Below are 24,487 nucleotides of genomic sequence, written 5' to 3'. Positions count from 1 at the left end.
CTTCCCTGGTGGCACAGTGGTTGAGAGTCCACCTGCCGATGCAGGGTTTGTGCCCCGGTCCGGGAAGATCCCACATGCCGCGGAGTGGCTGGGCCCGTGAGCCATGACTGCTGGGCCTGCGCGTCCAGGACCTGTGCTCCGCAACGGGAGAGGCCACAACAGTGAGAGGCCACAACAGTGAGAGGCCCGCGTACCGCAAAAAAAAAAAAATATATTCCTTTTACCATTGCTTTCCTTTTCCAATATACTTTGTGAGTTCTGCTTAAAATTTTTGTTTTTGCAGACTTAAGAAAAGAAAACCAGAGCACAAAAAATTATACACAAATGAGTTTATATAAAGGAACACATTCTCTTTGGGGTATTTATGGAAACATCTTTTCCAATCTCTAAAAATCTTTAGTACTAGCCTTGGAATGTTTTATTAATAAATTCTTTTGGTTTTTAATTAGTGATTTATGACATGTTTCCATTGTGTAGCCTTTGAATAATTACTTCACTTCCCTGACTCTTAGGTTCCTCATCTGAAAATGAGCACAGCAATGCATATTCTTGATAGGATTTTGGGGAAGAGTCACACAATCATTTTGTAAATTATAAAGCTCTCTAAACATTGCTAATTATTATTTTTATTCTACATGGTGATTTCATATGGACTAGATAAATTCCTGATTCAGTCAGTTTCCCTCAAATTTAAATTAGACTGTTTTTATTAAAATTGTTCCAATATCCAAAAGTTTAAACATAAATGCTTACAACCTTACCTCAATTGAAAAGCTTAAAAAAAAAAACTTCGTCAAGTTCTTAATTCCTAATATTGTGAATTGTTAATTTCTATGAAATAATCTCAACTATGGCATGCCATTAACTAGCTTCCTCTGCCTTTTTAGAAACTTAAACTCTATCAATGATTTATTGTCCTTTTTTTTTTGTTGTTCCTTAGCAACAATGTTGCCTCTGTTCTGATGATAAAGTTTCCTAGAGAAATGTTTTTAAAAGACCCATTGCCGGTTGACACTTGTGAAATAAGAGTTTGAGATACAAGATCTCCAAAGCTTTTGAAACTGTAAAATATTTCTAAATGATCCATCAGAAACATGGAAAAATTTTACTGTCATACCCCATGAATTCCATTTATGTGTGTCTTTTGTTATGTATTTGATTTTTCATTTTAATTTTTTAAACTTAAAAACGTGGATGAAATGACATTGATTTCTTATTAGAAATTATCTTTTTCATCCCTTTATTTTATTATTTAATTTCTTATAAACATATTTATCTTTTTGTTAAATGAAATCCTCACCACTCTGACAGAATTCTGTCTAACTTAGGTTGTCTTAATTGGAAGTACATTTGAAATCCTAAACCTTCATTTACCATTTAAGATGCAGGTATTGTGTGAGGTGCTGGGCTTGTAAAGATAAATCTGAACTTTCTGTCTTTAAAGAGCTCACATTCTAAAAGAGAGGGTAATTACTCAGTTCCAGGGGATCTGAAACGCTCACATAACTTGAATACAAGAGGGAAGCCACTAAATACAGTTCAAAACTGACCTGCTCCCTTGCTTCATTTGGAAGCTACTCTTTTTGGAAATGGCTCATTGAACCCTTTGGTCTGTGAACTAGTCCTGGGTCCTGATTTTATATCATAGTTCCTGGTGAGGTAGGATCTTCTGGTTTGTAAAATAATTCAGGTACGTTGAAGATTAGAATATCCAAATACTCCCCGTTTTTTAAGTTCCTGACTTATAGACTTAGGGCTATCCCATATTGGCCCTAATGGGCTCCTGCTGGGGGTGGGGGATGGCACTGGGCCTGGGGCTGGGAAGGCTTCCATTCTGGCTGCCCTCTAAGGACTGTGTGGAGTGGCCTGAGTTGAAGGTGGTTGATTCTCACAGCTCACCGGGCAGCTTGCTGTAGCTGCAGGGACCATGGGTTTGAGTGGCCAATTTTTCCTCTGGTTGCCTGCCGTGGAATGTGTTTTCCCATAAAAACAGCATTTTAAGTCTGTGGTCGGGTTCCCAGACCAGCCTACAATAGCCTATTTAGCTGATAATGTAGCTGAGAGGCTGCTATTTGGCTAGACTGGGGACCAAACCACCACCTATTAACATTGTTTCTATTGGAAAAGCCATTCCAAGTTCTAAATACCAGTATAGAAGTGACATTTTGGAGCCCTACCTGTTTGTCAGTTGGGAGCTGCCAGTACTTGGAACTGGAGTTTTGAATCACCCTGCACTCCCGACTCCTGAAGTATGCCATTCTTTCGCCTAAGCCTGACCCCATTGGCCCGTTTTCCTGTCTCTTACTGGCGCTGCCAGTACATTCAGAAGATATTATCTCCCTGGACAGAGCTCTTGGTCTGAGAACTTCTGGGAAGTGGTGAGAGTCATGGTTTCAATTCCCTGTTTCTTCTGTGGGTGGTAAAGAGGTGGAAAGGGACCAGTTGGAACTTGGGAGCAGCGAATTCCATAGACACCATGCTGGGCCTGCCTGTTCTGGATCACCTGCTTACTTTACTTGTTTGTATTTCAATCATCTCTAGAATTTTGCCCACCCTTTACAAAAGTACAGTATAGCTTTGACTTGAGTAAATGGAGCAAATATCCCAGTCTAAGACAACATCATTTCTGGTCTTGAACTCATAGGTAAATCGAAGGGATTGCAGAGTTCTGGGAAGCAGTTCCTTAGAGGCATCACGTGTTTATGTGATACCACTGGTTAAATCCTCGTAGAGGCTGGAGAGATGCAATTTTGAGACACACTTTTTTTTTTTTTTTTTTATCTGTCTTGAGGAAATCCCTCCTCATCCTTATAGAATCAAATAGTAAAGTTTCAACTTCATAAACAAATAACACCTCTCCCCATGTTTAGATGGCAGTCCCTTTTGTACACCCAACGAGGGGTGTGATGCCAGAGGGCCAGACAAAGATCCCTTGCTTTAGAGAGAAGTAGGTCTAGTGCAAGTTTACTATGACAGCAAGTTAGTCAAACCATTGCCTTTAGAAGCTTACGAGGCCGCACAGGTTATTTAGTAGTCTGTGCAGACTTTTGTGTTCTCAGTATTGTGCAATCCACAGTACCAGAGGCGGAAAGTGCCCCATGTATCAGTGGAATTAGGACTTGCTGCACGCATCCATGTGCTTCTGGTCTTCACGGTTCAATCTCTAGTTTCCTGTTCCAGTGCACCCTGTGGCCTTAAATTCTTCCTTTTTTATTTCAAAGAAAAGCACACACATGCGCATGTTCCAGTCACCTATAAAAGATTCCAACTGGATTTAAGTTGGCCGCCACTCCAAAATGACCTCCCGAATTTGGGGAACTGCCTTGGCAGCTCTCTGTTTCCTTAGCTAAGAAAGGCTGAGGGGGTGTGTGTGTGTGTGTGTGTCCCCAATATGGTGACCTAAATTCTTTGGCTCTTAAGTTCTTGAGCTGTTTCTTCTGATCAACACAAAATTCCCACAAAAACACAACTTAGGGTATATAGCAAATGAAACTGTGGAGGCCACACCCTCTCTGTGCTGTCCGGGGCTGAGTCACCCTGATCACCGTGGGAAAAGCCTCCGTTCAAGCAGCACATCTGGAGGAACCTCTCAAGGCTGCCTGGTGAGCTTTGTGATGGCTGTCTTTTGGAATTGGCCACACATCACATTCTCTGGCTCCATCGATGACTTTGATCAGTCGCAACAACCTGCCCTAAGAAAATACACTTAAAACTTTTGTTGAGTTGAGTTGCCTTCGGGATTTTTGATTTTCTTTTGCTAAATAAATAAGTAGAATCAGATATTTATATATGAATGTTTTCTCTACATTGGTTTTGTATTTTCTCGAAGGAAATATATTGATCCCTGAGTTATAAACATTGATAACTTCACTGTTTAGAATAAATTAATGATCAGAAGATCAGCAAAATAATCAAGTCATGAAACCATTATGCATTACTATTTAACTGTCTATAACCTTTCAAATAAGCAGGAAATATTCTTCCCTTAAATAGTTTCGCTTATAACAAATAGTTCTATTAGTTCTCCATGTTGGTGGCATTTACAGATGGCCTACTTATGACACCAAAGTTCATCTTTGTTAATTGTGCTTTGTACTTACTAAGGCATTTAGTCAGTGTTATCTTGTGTGCTTCTAAATGGACTCCAAGATATTCTAGGCATAACAAGCATGGTTTCTCTGCTTGAAAAACTGTTAGACTGGGATCAGAGGGGCTGGGGGCAGGTTTCACAGATGAGACTCTAGACATAAAATTATTTAAAGTATATAATTGTAATATAGCATGTGTAGGTTTATGAGACGTGTGTCTGGAATTGTGTTGGTAGGTTGAAACATGGTGGGATTAATCAGGGAGGAGGGATTAACACTCTGCGGGGGGAGGGGGGATGGAATTATACATTAAACGGGAAAGATAGAAGAGCTAGTATAAAGACGGAAGAAGAGTTTAGATTTAGTGTGTGTGTGTTGGAGGAGGGGGCTTGTGCCTGACAGACCACTGAGTCGGTGAAGAGAAGAAGCAGGGCAGGAGGGTGGAAGTTGATGGTGATGAGAGTGGGCAGGTAAGACAGGCCTACCTGGTGGGGATCTGAAGCTAATAGTGAGATGTTTCACATTTTACAGAGAGTAAAGATCCATCTCTGGATCAGAGGAGAACAGAATTAAGCATGGTGAACATGAAAACATGCTTAGCTCCATTGTCCTAACGGAGTAGAGAGGAACTAGGAAGCCAGGAAAAGCAGAATGTAGTATTAGTCCAACAGTGAAACACCAGGATTTGGACAAGGGATTTACTTATGGAGTCAGGGAATTTAAGAGTATTTCATCCCAGCAGTGGGATGAAATAAAACTAGTGACCCCTCTTAGCAACTGGGAAGCATCAAGTTATGATTCAGAGAGTCCCCTTCCATGCTTACCCTGGATGATGAGGCTAAACACCCTTGTTCTGTGCTCTGTTAGCTCCCCAGGCAGACCTTGATGTCAGTGTTTTACCTGTCATGTTGACAGGCTTTGCGTACGGGTCCATCTTCTTTTGAGAGCAAGGACTATGTCTTAGTCAGTTTGGGGGGAATGTAACAGTTTGTTTATAATTGCATGGTAAAAATATTATTGTTATTTTACTTTTTAGTAAACTTTTAATTTTAGAACAGTTTTAGATTTACAGAAAAATCACGAGGATAATACAGAGAGTTCCCATATATCCTGGACACAAATTCCTCTGCTGTTAGCCTCTTATACTAGTTTGATACATTTATTAGAGTTAATGAACCAATACTGATATATTTTTGTTAACTAAAGTCCATTCTTTATTCAGCTTAACTGATTTTTTAACTGAATGTCCTTTTTTATGTTCAGGATCCCATCCAGGATACCACATTACATTTAGTTATCATATCTTCTTAGGCTGTGCCAGTTTCTCAGACTTACCCTATTTGTGATGACCTTGACAGTTTTGAGGACTGTTGGTCAGGAATTTTGTAGATTATCCCTTAATTGGGATTCTTTTGGAAGGAAGTCACTATGCATAGCTCACACTTAAGGCGTAGGGAGTTATGCATCACCTTCTTGAAGGCAGAGTATCTAATCATTTGGAATTTGCCAGCACAAGAGATTTCTCTCTTTTCTACCATTTATTTATTTACTCAATTATTTATTTATCAGTCTGGACTCATGGACATTTATTTTATACTTTGGATTATAATCCAATACTACTTTTGTTATTTTGTTACTTGAATGGTTCTAGCTTTGGCCACTGGGAGCTCTTGGTTTGGCTCCTATATCCCTGACATGTCCCCATCATTGTGGGTATTTGTTTCTTTGTTTGGCACTTTCTTACTTTCTTTACTTTCTGTCACCACAAGATGCTCCACACTCACCTTGTACATTTCTTGCCCAGTCCTGGAGTCAGCCATGTTTCCCAGGAGCCCTGGTTCCTTTTATTGGAGAATGGTATTAGAAACCGAGTGTTAGGTCTGGGTGTTAGATATACTTGTCTTAGTCACTTTTATTTATCTAACACACTGCCTAACACATAATAGATTCTCACTAAATATTGTTGAGTGGCTTTGTGTTGGTGGACAAGATGATTATTCATGTGCCCTGTTGTGTGCTCAGCAGTGAACTTACTGACTACACAGGAAGATGAGTTATGTGATCTTGGATACCTTGAGTTTGAGGTAGTCACAGAACATTTGATTCTAGATGTCCTGATGGTAGGAACTGAAGAGAGGAAGAGAGGGGGAGGAAGAAAGGGAAGGAAGGAGGGAAGAGAAGAGGAGGGAGGGAGGGAAGGAAGTCTTGAGAGCAGACATTGACTTTGGAGGAAAGGATAATGGAGTCACCAATCTACCAGAGATGGGAGAGAGCAAGAAGGGGGTAAAGCTCCTGCAAACCACAATACGAATGGTTCTTCTTCTTGTTCCTTTTGAGATCATTTTAATTAAGAAAAACTACATGAGGTAGGTTAGAGAGGTTGGCTGGCTGGCTTGAGTCTTCAAAGGAGAAAACCAGGATTGTCTGTGTCCCAGCCAGTGTTGACTCAGACAATCCACAAATGAGTCCCTGGCTCTGGAGAGCCCGGCTGAAGCTTGAGGAGGCCCTGGAAGCTGTCTTCACTACCGGGGTTTGAAGTTTCATTACTTGACTTGTTGTGACGGGCAGATGGGCTGGAACAGTCACATGTGATATTCAGATCACTGCTGGGAGATGTGACCTCTGCCTTCGGCTGTGAAGAGGGCCAGAATACAGGAAATAAAATAAGGGGGCAGTGTTTGCAAAGTTTATTGAAGCAGTGGATCCCTTTATCAGATAGCACTCATGGTTTTTCTTTTTACCTTGATAAAATTTGTCAAAGAACTAATAAAATAACGATGTGTGGTTCACAATATATGTAGCTCATTTGTGTTTTATAGTTTTTTCATTATGTATCTCATTTTTGACAGTGAAAGTTATGATCATTTTTAAACTCTGGAACAGTGGGATATTAGGATGTTTACCTTGAGACATGTTACATGGGCATTTGGGCACCCATCATTATGTGGGAGGCATATGCTTTTTGATACCCCTCCACGCTTATACTCAAGAGGGCTAAATCATAACTTTTCTGCCTAAAGGTCAAAAAAGCAGGCAACTCACAGAGCAGGGTCCATCTCATTAACCTTTACCTAATGCTTGTTATTCTCCTTGCCCAAGGTTTTATCACTTCACAAGCTGAGAAACTCATGTATATGAAATAAGAGCTCCTTGAATTTGTCTTTATTACCCTGGTCATGTTTGAAAAGGAGTTTGCACTTGGGATAGGAAGCAGAAAGGCTCTCTTGCTGAAAGACAGGCCAGACTTGCAGAAGTGGGTTGGCTAAGGAATGTGGACACACTGCAGACATCTTGCACTGAGGCTAATTCTTGCAATGATGTGGTCATACATGGTAGAGCCCAGCTGTTTGCTCCATTGAGAGGGGCTTTAGCTAGCCCACACAATCTCTGAGTGCTGTGTCTGAACTGGATCCAAATATCCAGCCTGCTGAGGCTCACCCAGCCCCCAGAGTGATTGGAGTTGGCTTATTACAGAGCACAACATTCAAAGCAACTGGTAAGAAAAGTTACAGACAAAGACTTAGTAATTGAAAAAAATGGAACGTATAGCAGTAAAGTGAAATCTAAACATATTTTCGCCCTCCCCCCATAAACTATTAAGATACAGGTAAAAACCGTTTATGCTTAATCTTTGGTCAGTTGATGGACATTTTGTGATTTTTGTTATCTATGCCACCAGGAATGCTACTGGGCGAATATCATCATCTCCCCTAAATACATCTTTGCCTTAACCTAGGGACTAAGACAGTGTACTCTAGAATAAGACTTCATGAGTTCAAACTCCATTCTCTACTTCCAAGCTATGGGACCTTGGCTAGTTTGTTAAACCTTACTGTTAAAACGGTAATAGTAAGGTTTAGCTCAAAGAGTTTCTATGAAGATGAAATAGCGTATCTTTAGCACTTACTATATCTTTTCCCTTTGAATTTTACCTTTAATTTGAAGAATGCCACTGCCACTTGCATGGAGCTTTATCTCTGACTCTTTTTTGGTGGTGGGTTGGTAGGTATGGCGGATGAAGTGAAAAGGAAGAAGAAGAGGTATGATTGCTACACTTTGATTTACACAAAAAAGTAACTCCATTAATGATTTGTCTTCTTTGTTAATGATTTTCATGCTGAAACTTTAGAGTAAAATCTTTTAGAATGGAAATCATCCAACTCGTCTACTTTAGACTTTACATATCTTAGAACTTTCCAACTTAAATAAGACATTCATTTATTTCTAGAATTAAAGGTGTTTTTTTCTGTGTGTAAGTAGAACAAATGCCACCCAGCTTCTTTGAACATGTTCTGTTAGTTTGCAGTTCTGAAAACCAAAGTCAGCAGAGGAGAAATCTTACATCTTTCTAATACTTTGCATTAAGCCACAAGACGTAGTAGTATTTAGTGTTGTTGAAGAATGAATGGTAACGAGATTAAAGCAATTGTCATTTGACGATGTTGGTTGAAATTAAATAATATATTAGGCTTTCCCTGGTGGCACAGTGGTCAAGAATCCACCTGCCAATGCAGGGGATCGAGCCCTGGTCCAGGAAGATTCCACATGCCTCAGAGCAACTAAGCCCTTGCGCCACAACTACTGAGCCTGCACTCTACAGCCTGCGAGCCACAACTACGGAAGCCCGTGTGTCAGAAGCCCGTGCTCCGCAACAGGAGAAGCCACCTCAAAGAGAACTCCGTGCACCGCAGTGAAGAGTAGCCCCCGCTCACCGCAACTGGAGAAAACCCTCACACAGCAACGAAGACCCAATGCAGCCAAAAATAAAATTAATTAATTAAAAAAAAATATATATATATTACTTATTAAAAAGGGAAAAGTTATTAAACTCAAAAAAGTCAGAGCATGCAAACAAAATAAATCATAATTCAGCATTATAGAGAATTTTAAGAAATTCAGTGAAATGAAAATGTGATAACTAATGAAAGGGAGCTGTGAATGCCTCATTCTAATGAAGCAGAAAGCACCTGTTTATGAGATAAGAAGTTCATACTTTTAAAGTAAAATTGTTACTTTAAATAAAAGATGATGATTCACTCAATGAATGAATCCAGAATCTACTGTGTATCAGGAGACAGAGATGTAAAAATAAAATGCCTGCTCCCAAAGCACTAAAAATCTACAGGAAAGTTAACTAAAAATTACAGTGTACTATGAAAAGTGATGATAGAGGGTGTTTTAGAAACTCAGAAGAGGAGCTCCCAAAGGTGAAGGTAAGATTGGAAAATCTTACTAGAAAAGAAGGTGCGAGGATTAGGAAACAAGATGGCGGAGTAGAAGGACGTGCTCTCTCTCTTGTGAGAACACCAGAATCACAACTAGCTGCTGGACAATCATCGACAGGAAGACACTGGAACTCACCTAGAAAGACACCCCACATGCAAAGACAAAGGAGAAGCCGCAATGAGATGGTAGGAGGGCTGCAATCACAGTAAAAGCAAATCCCATAACTTCTGGGTGGGTGACTCACAGACTGGAGAACACTTATACCACAGAAGTCCACCCACTGGAGTGAAGGTTCTGAGCCCCACATCAGGTTCCCAACCTGGAGGTCTGGCAATGGGAGGAGGAATTCCTAGAGAATCAGACTTTGAAGGCTAGTGGGATTTGACTGCAGGACTTCGACAGGACTGGGGGAAACAGATACTCCAATCTTGGAGGGCACACACAAGGTAGTGTGCGCTTCGGGACCCGGGGGAGGGAGCAGTGACCCCAGGAAGACTGAACCAGACCTACATACTAGTGTTGGAGGATCTCCTGCAGAGGCGGGTGGTGGCTGTGGCTCACCCTGGGGACAGGGACACTGGCAGCAGAAGTTCAGGGAAGCACTCCTTGGCGTGAGCTCTCCCAGAGTCCACCATTAGCCCCACCAAAGAGCCCAGGTAGGCTCCAGTGTTGGCTTGCCTCAGGCCAAACAACCAACAGGGAGGGAACCCAGCCCCACCCATCAGCAGTCAAGCAGATTAAAGTTTTACTGAGCTCTGCTCACCAGAGCAACAGTCAGCTGTACCCACCACCAGTCCCTCCCATCAGGAAACTTGCACAAGCCTCTTAGATGGCCTCATCCACCAGAGGGCAGACAACAGAAGCAAGAAAAACTACAGTCCTGCAGCCTGTGGAACAAAAACCACATTCACAGAAAGATAGACAAAAGGCAGAGGGCTATGTACCAGATGAAGGAACAAGATAAAACCCCAGAAAAACAACTAAATGAAGTGGAGATAGGCAACCTTCCAGAAAAATAATTCAGAATAATGATAGTGAAGATGATCCAGGACCTTGGAAAAAGAATGGAGGCGAAGATCGAGAAAATGCAAGAAATGTTTAACAGAGACCTAGAAGAATTAAAGAACAAACAAACAGAGATGAACAATACAATAACTGAAATGAAAACTACACTACAAGGAATCAATAGCAGAATAACTGAGGCAGAAAAATGGATAAGTGACCTGGAAGACAGAATGGTGGAATTCACTGCTGTGGAACAAACTAAAGAAAAAGGAATGAAAAGAAATGAAGACAGCCCAAGAGACCTCTGGGACAACATTAAATGCAACAACATGTGTGTTATAGGGGTCCCAGAAGGAGAAGAGTGAGAGAAAGGACCCAAGAAAATATTTGAAGAGATTATAGTCAAAAACTTCCCTAACATGGGAAAGGAAATAGCCACCAAAGTCCAGGAAGTGCAGAGAGTCCCATACAGGATAAACCCAAGGAGAAACATGCCGAGACACATAGTAATCAAACTGGCAAAAATTAAAGACAAAGAAAAATTATTGAAAGAAGTAAGGGAAAAATGACAAATAACATACAAGGGAACTCCCATAAGGTTAACAGCTGATTTCTCAGCAGAAACTCTACAAGCCAGAAGGGAGTGGCATGATATACTTAAAATGATGAAAGGGAAGAACCTACAACCAAGATTACTCTACCCGGCAAGGATCTCATTCATATTCGATGGAGAAATCAAAAGCTTTCCAGACAAGCAAAAGCTAAGAGAATTCAGCACCACCAAATCAGCTCTACAACAAATGCTAAAGGAACTTCTCTAAGTGGGAAACACAAGAGAAGAAAAGGACCTACAAAAATAAACCCAAAACAATTAAGAAAATGGTCATTGGAACATACATATCGATAATTACCTTAAACATGAATGGATTAAATGCTCCAACCAAAAGACACAGGCTTGCAGAGTGGATACAAACACAAGACCCATCTATATGCTGTCTACAAGAGACCCACATCAGACCTAGGGACACGTTTGTACTGAAAGTGAGGGGATGGAAAAAGATATTCCATGAAAATGGAAATCAAAGGAAAGCTGGAGTAGCAATACTGATATCAGATAAAATAGACTTTAAAATAAAGACTGTTACAAGAGACAAGGAAGGACACTACATAATGATCAAGGGATCAATCCAAGAAGATGATATAACAATTATAAATATATATGTACCCAACATAGGAGTACCTCAATACATAAGGCAACTGCTAACAGCTGTAAAAGAGGAAATCGACAATAACACAATAATAGTGGGGGACTTTAACACCTCACTTACACCAATGGACAGATCATCCAAAATGAAAATTAATAAGGAAACAGAAGCTTTAAATGACACAATAGACCAGATAGATTTAATTGATATTTATAGGACATTCCATCCAAAAACAGCAGATTACACTTCTTAAGTGTGCATGGAACATTCTCCAGGGTAGATCATATCTTGGGTCACAAGTCAAGCCACAGTATATTTAAGAAAATTGAAATCATATCAAGCATGTTTTCTGACCACAATGCTATGAAATTAGAAATAAATTACAGGGGAAAAAAACGTAAAAAACACAAACACATGGAGGTTAAACAATACGTTACTAAATAACCAAGAGATCACTGAAGAAATCAAAGAGGAAATCAAAAGATACCTAGAGACAAATGACAATGAAAACATGATGATCCAAAACCTATGGGATGCAGCAAAAGCAGTTTTAAGAGGGAAGTTTATAGCTATACAAGCCTACCACAAGAAACAAGAAAAATCTCAAATAAACAATCTAAGCTTACACCTAAAGGAATTAGAGAAAGAAGAACAAACAAAACCCAAAGTTAGCAGAAGGAAAGAAATCATAAAGATCAGATCAGAAATAAATGAAATAGAAACAAAGAAAACAATAGCAAAGATCAATAAAACAAAAAGCTGGTTCTTTGAGAAGATAAACAAAATTGATAAACCATTAGCCAGACTCATCAACAAAAAGAGGGAGAGGACTCAAATCAATAAAATTAGAAATGAAAAAGGAGAAGTTACAACAGACACTGCAGAAATATCAAGTATCCTAAGAGACTACTGCAAGCAACTCTATGCCAATAAAATGGACATCCTGGAAGAAATTGACAGATTCTTAGAAAGGTATAACCTTCCAAGACTGAACCAGGAAGAAATTGAAAATATGAACAGACCAATCACAAGTAATGAAATTGAAACTGTGATTAAAAATCTTCCAACAAACAAAAGTCCAGAACCAGCTGGCTTCACAGGTGAATTCTATCAAACATTTAGAGGAGAGCTAACACCCACTCTTCTCAAACTCTTCCAAAAAATTGCAGAGGAAGGAACACTCCCAAACTCATTCTATGAGGCCACCATCACCCTGATACCAAAACCAGACAAAGATACTACAAAGAAAGAAACTTACAGACAAATATCACTGATGAATATAGACGCAAAAATCCTCAACAAAATACTAGCAAACAGAATCCAACAACACATTAAAAGGATCATACACCATGATCAAGTGGGATTTATCCCAGGGATGCAAGGATTCTTCAATATACGTTAATCAATGTGATAAACCATATTAACAGATTGAAGAATAAAAACCATATGATCATCCCAACAGATGCAGAAAAAGCTTTTGACAAAATTCAACACTCATTTATGATAAAAACTCTCCAGAAAGCATAGAGGGAACCTACCTCAACATAATGAAGCCCATATACGACAAACCCACAGCAAACATCATTCTCAATGGTGAAAAACTGAAAGCATTTCCACTAAGATCAGGAACGAGACAAGGATGTCCACTCTCACCACTATTATTCAGCATAGTTTTGGAAGTCCTAGCTATGGCAATCAGAGAAGAAAAAGAAACAAAGGGAATACAAATTGGAAAATAAGTAACACTGTCACTGTTTGCAGGTGACATGATACTATACATAGAGAATCCTAAAGATGACACCAAAAAACTACTAGAGCTAATCTATGAATTTGGTAAAGTTGCAGGATACAAAATTAATGCACAGAAATCTCTTGCATTCCTATACACTAATGATGAAAAATCTGAAAGAGAAATTAAGGAAACACTCCTACTTACCATTGCAACAAAAAGAATAAAATACCTAGGAATAAACCTACCTAGGGAGACAAAAGACCTCTATGCAGAAAACTATAAGACACTGATGAAAGAAATTAAAGATGATACCAACAGATGGAGAGATATACCATGTTCTTCGATTGGAGGAATAAAGATTGTGAAAATGACTGTACTACCCAAAGCAACGTACAGATTCAACACAATCCCTATCAAATTACCAATGGCATTTTGTACGGAACTAAAACAAAAAATCTTAAAATTTGTATGGAGACACAAAAGACCCTGAATAGCCAAAGTAGTCTTGAGGGAAAAAAACGGAGCTGGAGGAATCAGACTCCCTGACTTCAGACTATACTACAAAACTACAGTAATCAAGACAATATGGTACTGTCACAAAAACAGAAACATAGATCAATGGAACAAGATAGAAAGCCCAGAGATAAACCCACGGACCTATGGTCAACTAATCTATGACAAGGGAAGCAAGGATATACAATGGAGAAAAGACAGTCTCTTCAATAAGTGGTGCTGGGAACACTGGACAGCTACATGTAAAAGAATGAAATTAGAACACTCCCTAACACCATACACAAAAATAAACTCAAGATGGATTTGAGACATAAATGTAAGACCGGACACTGTAAAACTCTTAGAGGAAAACATAGGAAGAACGCTCTTTGACACAAATCACAACAAGATCCTTTTTGATCCACCTCCTAGAGTAATGGAAATAAAAACAAAAATAAACAATTGGGACCTAATGAAACTTCAGAGCTCTTGCACAGCAAAGGAAACCATAAACAAGATGAAAAGACAACACTCAGAATGGGAGAAAATATTTGCAAATGAATCAACGGACAAAGGATTAATCTCCAAAATATATAAACAGCTCATGGAGCTCAGTATTAAGAAAACAAACAACCCTGTCCAAAATTGGGCAGAAGACCTAAATAGACATTTCTCCAAAGAAGAGATACAGATGGCCAAGAAGCACATGAAAAGCTGCTCAACATCACTAATTATTAGAGAAATGCAAATCAAAACTACAATGAGGTATCGCCTCATACCAGTCCGAATGGGCATCATCAGAAAATCTATAAAACAACAAATGTTGGACAGGGTGTGGAGAAAAGGGAACCATCTTGCACTGTTGGTGGGAATGTAAATTGATACAGCCACTATGGAGAACAGTGTGGAGGTTCCATTAAAAACTAAAAATAGAATTAGCATATTACCCAGCAATCCCAGTACTTCGCATATACCCAGAGAAAACCATAGTTCAAAAAGACACATCCACCGGAATGTTCATTGCAGTACTATTTACAATAGCTAGGACATGGAAGCAACCTAAATGCTACCGACAGACGAATGGATAAAGAAGATGTGGTACATATATACTATGGAATATTACTCAGCCATAAAAAAGAATGAAATCTGGTAATTTGTAGAGACGTGGATGGATCTAGAGACTGTCATACAGAGTGAAGTTAAGTCAGAAAGAGAAAAACGAATATCATATATTAACACATACATGTGGAACCTAGAAAAATGGTACAGATGAACCGGTTTGCAGGGCAGAAATTGGGACACAGATGTAGGGAACAAAAGTATGGACACCAAGGGGGGAAAACCGCGGTGGGGTGGGAATGGTGGTGTGCTGCATTGGGCGATTGGGATTGACATGTATACACTGATATGTATAAAATTGATGACTAATAAGGATCTCCCGTATAAAAAAATTGGTAAAATAAAATTAAAGAAAAATAAATAAATAAAGGATGATGATCAAAGTATAACAGCACATGTTTAAGAAATTAACAGTTATAGATGGGCATTAATTGAGAAAGCAAAAGAACTCTCTACTTCCCCAGATCCTCATCTCTTAAGGCAACCAGTTTTAACCATTTCTGTTTTTAGTTCTTCTCACATTTATCCCCATGACACCATGTTCCGTGTTTGTGCTTCTATGTCTAGATTTAAATAGTACCTATTGGCTTCTTGCCATGAAAGATGGGGACATAGCTCACTTAGATCTATACCTTTTACTCTCTCTTCTTCTTCATATTTTTAAAATAATTATGACTTTTAGCCATTCTATAATCATTTGGTACTTATAAACATTATATATCTAAACCTCTATTTCTTGGATCAATTGCTTTATTTCTCTCCACACCTTTCTTTCCAACTCGTTTCTTGATTTATGATACACAAAGGTTTAAAATATTTACGTTTTGTTTTGTAACCATTGTAAATTGTAACATCTTTCATGTTTTGTCTGTAGGTTGATTCTAAAGTTTGAGGAAACAGTAAAGAATGTCTATATTATTGTGATTTTTCATGTACCTTGGAAAATATTTTGAATATCTTGCTTTGCAGGACTGTTAGGACTGATCCTGGACTCTTTTTTTCTTAGCTTTTTTACCCTGTTATATGTGTTGTTACTCCATAAATACACTCCTTGTCAGACAATATATCCTGATTTTTGTCTGAAAAACATAGTTACTCCAACAGCAGACACCCTACAAAGGCTTAGGGATCCTCTGAAGTTATTCCAGGGTTTGATTTGGGGTTGGACTGAATCCAGTGGAGTTGTTGTAATGGGCTGTTGGTGGGGAAGGTTTGAGGTGGTTGACTTTGGCCTGGATTGTCATTTTAGATTGAGGGAACTTTTACGAAGCTTGGGTGTCCTCCTGCCCCAGCCTTCTACCCTATCTTTTCCTCTCACTCCCCTTTCTAAGATTCTGAGTAGCCCTAGGAAGTTCTGGGCACTCTGAACTGAAGCTTGGGGCAGTACTTTGTCACAGGAGGGAAAAAGAATTGAGAGCCTTTGGCTTAGAATTCCTAATAAAGTCTTTCTCTCTTCCTTAATCTCTTATGGTTCCTTTGGCTGAGTAGCTAATTTAGGTCAGAAGATGATTCCACCACAATGCTGCTGTGTGTTTTCATTGTCCTTTTCATATGTAAGCTTTTCATGTTCATTATTTCATCTGATACACACACACACACACACACACACAATGTGGACAAGGCAGACATTTCATTATCCCAGTTGTAGAGAAATAAAATAAGGCTCAGAGAGGTCCTAACGTCATGCACATATTAAGCCTCTATCCAATCATTTTCTGTCTAGCCTTGGAGAAGCCGTGGGCTTTTGGGTATGGATTTGGGACCCTCTCCCTGGCTCCTCCATCCTTCTTCCTATTTCTTTTTCTGACCTCAGCATCAGTTGGTCTGAAGTGTACATTTTTCCCTGCAGAGTATTCCAGGTTCTCTGGGGCTGTAAAGAGAGTACAGGACAGAGCAAAGACTTTACCTCACTTCCCAATCCTGCATTTGGTTAAAGTAGTGAGTTCAGAGGAAATGCAGGAGGGTTCTGTGCATATACAGGTATGCATTTTAGCTCTGCAGTTGTTCTTAAAGGCTTATACTTATGGGACTGCAGTATTTATACCAGCAAGCCTTGGAATAGCTCCTAGTTTGTGAAACTGATTGCAAAACCTTTGACCTGCCTTATCAGCCCCTGAACTCGAGGAACTGGCATCAAGGTTTAGGCCCTCAGACGTGGCAAAATGAAATGAATGAATGGTTTCTTTGGGGTCTCTGTGTGTTATACCCTCTGCCTTAGTTTCCAGTGTAAAATTTGTTAGATCTTTACCCAGTTGCTCCCTTAAATTGTTAAATAGGATCATTTGGATCCTGAATGTATCCTGAATGGAGGCTTTGCTCCAAGACATGTGATGAACTGTAAACAAGGAAGCCAGAGTGACATTGGCTTTATTTTCCTGTAACTGCTGGTATGAACTATGTTTCCAAATTTTGGCTAAAGAAATATTTACGTGTTTTGGCTTTTTTTTTTTTTCTAATGTCAGGGTGTGCATTCCTGTAATTCTGGTGAAAGGAAGAATGTGGTCACATTTTACAGGGTAGCTGGGCCATAGGAAAAAATATACACAACTTCAATGAATAGAAATATAAAACCTTACATTCAGTAGATTTTATGATGACTTTTCTTAACTAGATTGGTACATTTATTGTTTAAACTAGTCTCATATGGCTCCATAACTTTTTATATCTGTGCATTATGATAGAAAGCACTGCATTTTGTTCCTGTGGTTTTTATTTTCCTGATGTGCTGTATGCATAGGTGATATTAAGCATATCTGTATTGGTATCTTGTGTTAAAATGTCCCAAACTACCAAGCCAGCATTGAGTCCCATGAGTTTACTTTTCTTGTCTGCAAAGATTCATACTGTTCTAATAACTCAGGAATTTTTTCCTTTTATTTGGTCATATATTCTTTTTTTTTTTTTTAAAGTATGGAATTCTCGTGATTGAATTTTTTTTGTTTTTGTTTCAGACCTAATGTCTGTGGATCACGTTACAATGCTTACTGTTGCCCTGGATGGAAGACCTTACCTGGTGGAAATCAGTGTATTGTCCGTAAGTAAATAGTCTGTCATTTTTCATGTTCTTGTTTTGTTGTTTTGGTTGCATGGTGATTCTTCGTATTCGGTCTTTTGTAACCGCATACCATTAATATGTCTATAGCAGAGCCTTCCAGCTCTAAGATTTTCCTACTTTCTCTGAATCCAGCTTGGGAAATATATTAACTTGGTGAAACCACTGTTATACTTTAACTCAATGACTTCCTTTAGAATGTTTCTGAGATAGAGGGAATAGAGCCACAGGGATACTTTGATCAAAGTTTCATGTCATGGCATACCTTGTGCCTGGCTGCATAGACTATGTAATCACTTTGATGGAGTTTTGAAAAACAGTTTATCATTTCTGCTTTCCTTACTGTAATTTCTAACTGTGTTGGCCACCCACAAGCCCACCCAAACCTTGTATGTTGAATTTCGGTGATCGAGGCTAAAAGCAGACCTAACTCTTAGACAAAGGGGAGAGGAAGCAGATAGAGCATCATATGAGGATGAGTGAAAAGACTAGGGGAAGAACTCAGATGGTACCAGAGATTCCTCTACCGACTCTGCTTCTGTGGGAAAGCCCCAGATTCTCATCATACCCCACAAATGTTGAGCGACAAATTACATGCAAGACAAGGTGCTATTTAATGGCGATACTAAGTCAAGTTAGTTACGGCATCTGTCCTCCATGAACTTTTACAGTTATCCTACCTGTGAAATAATTTTTGTTTTTAGAAAACTCCATTTGTATAATGGGAAATTTAGAGCTGAAAGGACACTTAAGGAGTTACTTCACCCCCTCTTCTTATTTGGCCAAGAGTGGTCTGTGGAGAAGAAGAGATTATTTCAACCAGCATTCTCTTGGTGACCTGAAAAAGTTAATCCCTTTCCCAATTCTTGCTTTTAACTAAAAGCAATTTATTCATTTGGCACATTGTGGTTTACTTCAAGATCAAACCTGACTCACTAAGAGAGGGATATAATGGTATTTGGAGTTTTCTAAATGAACTTGACAACAAAACCCTTTCCCTAGTGTTCTATAGAATCTCTGAGAAATGCTGACTTCAGGTATTAAATAAATGTTTGTAGGATCCTTTGACAGCTTATTTCTTAATAGTTTTCAACCTCCATCCTAGGCTCTTCTGATGTTTCAATGCACTGTCTATCAAGGGTATTATTTTTGGCCTTGTACATTTCATTTGCCCTTGCAAGTTTGTTCAGGAGTTTGAAGGAAAGGATCAAGCCTTATGAGTATAAAAAGTAGTGACCAAATCTTGGTCTTCCGTTAAATATAAATCATTTACCATTTGAACTTATTCTTTAGTCCAATAGCAGAGCATTTGGTACAAGTATGATATTAGTTTCTGGGTGGCGTGAAAATGTTAATAATTCTCTAAAAGATGAATGGCTTCCTGACTGTAGGATCAGTACTACCAAAGTGGATTCACACGTCTTCTCTCAGACTTTGGATGTAATTCACAACAGGACTAAATGTAGGATACAAGTTCCTCCATAGATCATATGTTCTCGACTGGCAGGGTCTTATCTAGGGAAGTAGTCTTAGCAGGGCACAGTATTTTTATAAAAATTAGTAAACTTTAAGCATTTATAATAAAATAGGCTCCCAAGAATACTGCTATAATTTTTATATTATTACATCTTAAACTTAGCATAAAAACAATGTGTATGTGTGTGTATGTGTGTGTGTGTGTACACACACACACACACACACACACACACACACACACACAGGATTTTTGTTTATTTTATTTTCCCTTTATAGGATATCTTGGGTTTTTGACAGATTGAGAGCTGTGGAATAAGCAAAGAGAGAATGGAGAACCACTGATACGGATAAGAATCTTATAGCCAGAGTTTATTTAGTCCAACAGATTTGTTTTATAAATGAATGAATCTGAAGCCTAAGGTCCCATAGGTCATGATGGCAAAGTTAACAAGGAACCTGATAGGCCAGGTTTCCTCACTGGAGGATTGGGGCCCTGTAAATCACCGTGCTCTGAAGCCATGTGCTAACAGACCTCTGGTTTTGTTCACAGCCATTTGCCGGCATTCCTGTGGGGATGGATTTTGTTCTAGGCCAAATATGTGCACTTGCCCATCTGGTCAGATAGCTCCTTCCTGTGGTTCCAGATCCAGTGAGTATAACATGTCATTATATATAATATTATTTTATGTGGTTATGCCCGATTTTCTCCTAAATTTGCTTTTGGCTTTTCTCTTGCCTGCAATACATTTTTTTTCACTAGAACATCTGCCTTCTCTGTTCTGCCCAAAATACTTGGAATGGCTTTCCTCAATCTGGGCTCTCATTTCCCTTCTTCACTTTTTATAGGGAAATTACCTATGGGAAGTAGTTACTGTGAATAATATAAAGATTATGGCTTCCTTCTGTGTAGGTGTCACCTTATTCATTTTTGTATCTCTAGTGTAAACACCATAAAAGATGCTCAATGAAATGATTGTTTAATGAACATTTTTTGGCTCAAGAAAACTAAGCATTCTTCCTTGTGGTACTGAAATATGAATCTGATTAAACACTTTTTACAACTTGAGACCCCTGCTTTTGCAAGAAGAAAATGGAAGGAGTCATCATGGCAGTTTATTGGGGATGATTTATCATGAAGCACAAACATATTTTCCCTTTCAGAATTTTACCACTTTGTTCATTCTGTTCATTATTCAGAGACTTTGCTTGCTTGTTCTATTGGTTTTTGTTTTGAAATGCAGGGTGCTCAGCAGTGAATTAGGGGAAATGTAGGGCTTGGGAAGGAGGTGAGTCATTGGTTGTTAAAAAAGTTGAAGTTCATGTCTATATAAATAGCCCCTCAACACCTTGATCATCACCTTTTAGGTTCCTTTTCCATTTCCCATTTCTGATGGGAAAATACACTCCTCTTACAGTGTGTTCTGGTTTTGACAAGGTTTTAAGGAGAGTATTGTGGAATAAGCGCATTCTCTTTCATCGATTGCAAGTAGAGACTTCCGCGGGGTCAAGATTCATTACCTGTTAAGAGTCCTCACATTTAACCGTGGCTCTCATGAACCAATTAACAGGACGGGGCAAGTAGTGCAGGGTAGCAGACCCTCTTGGTGCCCACGCGCATACCTTGGCATTCATGGGTGACACAAGTGACTCTGCCTGGGAGCTCTGTAACATCTTTCTGGCCACGGAGCATGTAGGACAAGCTGGAAGGCTGAGGGGATTAATTAGAAGCACCTTTTAACCAATGACAAACGGAGAGTGTTGGATAGGTACCCATGCTTCCTTGCCTCTCCTTTTGCATAACTGCGAAGTGTGTTATGCACTGTCTTCTGAAGTTCCCTAGTGGGATTGAGCCCTAGTTGCCCACAGTAGGAATAGGCTTGATAATGTACTTTATAGGCTTTCTTTCACTTTCCCAGTCTCTTACCAGTGTTTCCTGAAATTACTTCTGAAATAAACTACTCACATTTGAATTATTGTCTCAAAACTTGCTTCTGGTGGAAACCAAACAGAGATAGTCTAGCACTAAATACAGACAGTTGTAGGTTGAGATAGAAACTCCCCCTTGGGCTGGGACTCATTAACTTATTGCAATGGGTGTAGCATGTTCTTACTTGATCTCAGCTTGGTTTTCAATGTGTGTCCTCCAAGCAAGGGTAGGTTAGTTCTACATATCAGGAGCACTTGAGCTGGAGGAATATCAAGAGGTAGAGAGCTCAGCTGGAAGCACTTTGGGGAACATGTCGGATGTCTCCATCTCCATCAGGATGACCTCCAGGCTGCCTCTGAGGAGTGAGAGCCTCAGGGTGGGGAAGGAGTCTACATATCAAGTTGGGAATAGAACCATCTCTCAGACTGGTTCTTGAACCAACCAACAACACTGTACTCCACTGGGGGAAGAAAATATTGCCGGATGGCAAAACCGGGTATCCAGCTGGAAAGGTCTTCAATGATAGTGTGAGCTGCTAATGATTTAATCAAGTAAAAATCATGAGATGTGGAGAAAGGATGTTAACAAGATCAGAGGGAAAAGCTGTGGTCCTAGTAGACTTTAAGCTAGCAGTGAGGTGGGAGGAATATAGTGGTATGGTTTTGTGGGCCAGGTTAGGGTAGAGGCTGAAGTTCAAGACCTGTGGGTGGTGCTCTCTGAGATGGTTTGGGTTCATCTACGGTACTTGGACATTGGACAAAGCCCCCAAGTAGCTGGTGGTTGAGAGTGGTGTGAGAGGGAATATATGGTTTCATCAGGGTTTTTCAGGCATTTGGAGCCTTTAAAATTGTTGGCTTGGACTCTACCTGAACTAATAATGTCCAGACAGCTTGCACAACTAAAGATGGCAGAATGTTTTAAATGAAGGGTAGCTGGGGATGTTCAGAATTCATTTCTGATCTTTTTAAGTGATGTTCTAGGGAACAGCTCTGCCGTCCTATAGAACTTCCTGCCCGTGATGTGGTAGACACATTTGGATGGATCCCTTTGCTAACTGCCCTGCTAACAGAAGAATAATCCACCTCAGTGAAATGTTTGCATTCACTACCTGTGGTTCTGCTAAGAGGGAGTCAATATCATTTTATCAGTATTTCCTATAAGAAACTTTATACTTGTTATGTGATGGAGTCAAGGAGGTCTGGGCAAGTTGTAGGACCTCTGAGGCCACAGCCTTCTCATTTGAAAATACAAAGAATGAAAGGAGGGTTTTTCTTTCAGGTTATTTTCAACTTGTGTCCTGTGACTTGTAAAATAGGAAATGATCTCTTAGTGGCCTGAATGAGAGATTGCATTTCCAGAAAGTCCAAGTTGCCAGCCAGCAATTCCTTTGGACACCGGGAAGTCGTGGCTTCCCTTAACCTATCGGGAGTCTTGCTGCCAGTCATTGAGGCACCAGGGCAAAAACGGGATTGGCTAGGCAGGGTCAGAGCGAGTTTTCTAGGCTTTAACTCCAGGTCTATTAGGACTGCTCTCTACTCTCTCAGTCTCTGAGGCCAGAGATAGATCCTGAGCAACGCTAATTCTCATAAAGACCTGTCATTGGTGATCCATGAATTCACTCAAACTCTCCTTAAATATATAGAAATATACAATAGATTATCTTCTTAAATAATATACAGTATGTTGTTATAAAAGGTGCTCCCTAAATTTCACATTTTAGACTTTGGAGATCAATTTTATGCTCATCCTGTTTTATTCTTGATGTTTTTAAAAAGGATTTAAAAATTAAACTTATTATTTTGAGATAATTGTAGATTCACATTCAGTCGTAAGAAGTACTGTGTAGAGATCCTGGGTACCTTCTATCCAGTTGTCCCCATGTTAACATCTTGTGAGACTATCGTGCAATATCACAGCCAGGATATTGACACGGATACAGTCTAGCTACAGAACATTACCATCACCACCAGATCCTTCATGTTACTCTCATATTCATTTCCTCCTACTTCTCCTTAATCGTGACCACCACTAACCTGTTGTCTATTTCTATAATTTTGTCATTTCAAGAATGTTGTATAAATGGAACCACACAGTATGTAACCTTTTGGGACTGGCTTTTTTCACTCAGCATAATTCTCTGGAAATTCATCCTATTGTTGTTGTTGTATATATCAGTAGTTCGTTCCCTTTTATTGCTGAGTAGTATTACACACTATGGATGTAACACAGTTTGTTTAGCCACTCACCCATTGAAAGACATATGAGTTCTTTCTAGTTTTTTTGATTTTCAAACAAAGCTGCTATGAGCATTTATGTACAGGTCTTTGTGTGAATGTAAGTCTTTATTTCTCTGGGATAAACGTCCAGAACTGTAATTGCTGGGTCGTACTGTAGTTGCATATTTAGCTTTTCTAGAAACTGCCAGCTGTTTTTGGAGTGACTGTACCATTTTACATTCTCACCAGCAGTACATGAATGACCCAGTTTCTCTGCATTTTTACCAGCTTTTGGGGTTGCCACTATTTTAAATTTTAGCTATTCTGATAGATATATAGTAATTACATCATTGTAGTTTTAATTTGCATTTTTCTCCTGGCTTATGATGTTTAACATCTTTTCCTGTGTTTATTTGTCACCTGTATATATCTTCTTTTTGTTGTTGTTTCGAATTTTATTTTATTTTTTTATACAGCAGGCTCTTATTAGTTATCCATTTTATACATATTAGTGTATACATGTCAATCCCAATCTCCCAATTCATCCCACCACCACCCCCCTCCCGCCACTTTCCCCCCTTGGTGTCCATACGTTTGTTCTCTACATCTGTGTCTCTATTTCTGCCCTGCAAACCAGTTCATCTGTACCATTTTTTCACCTGTATATATCTTCTTAAGTGAAATGTCTCTTCACATCTTTTGCCTAATTGGATTCTTAACTATTTTACTGTTTATATAATTTAAATACTAGCTCTTTGTCAGATATGTGATTTGCAAACATTTTCTCCCACTCTGTAGCTTGCCTTCTCATCTTCTAACAGAGCAAAGCTTTTAAAAATTAAGTCCAATTTATCAATTTTTCCTTTAATGGAAAAAAATCACGCTTTTGGTTTCAAGTCCAGGAACTCTTTGCCTAGCCCTAGATCCTGAACATTTTCTCCCTTTTTTC

The 24,487-nt window shown here is 39.2% G+C and overlaps 1 protein-coding gene across 1 annotated transcript in view; it reads left to right on the top strand.

The window, feature by feature from the left end:
- The window catches only part of FBN1 (fibrillin 1), a 252,580-nt gene that overhangs the window by 17,670 nt on the left and 210,423 nt on the right, over positions 1-24,487 (top strand). The window contains exons 2-3 of the mRNA XM_067746257.1: positions 17,819-17,901; positions 19,946-20,044. Coding sequence (XP_067602358.1) covers positions 17,819-17,901; positions 19,946-20,044 — 182 coding nt within the window. The remainder of the gene's footprint in view (positions 1-17,818; positions 17,902-19,945; positions 20,045-24,487) is intronic.

Source organism: Pseudorca crassidens, chromosome 1, assembly GCF_039906515.1.
Source record: "Pseudorca crassidens isolate mPseCra1 chromosome 1, mPseCra1.hap1, whole genome shotgun sequence".
Classification (NCBI taxonomy): Eukaryota; Metazoa; Chordata; class Mammalia; order Artiodactyla; family Delphinidae; genus Pseudorca; species Pseudorca crassidens.
Note: the sequence above shows the minus strand (reverse complement) of the source record. Positions and strands in the feature narration are given on the sequence as shown.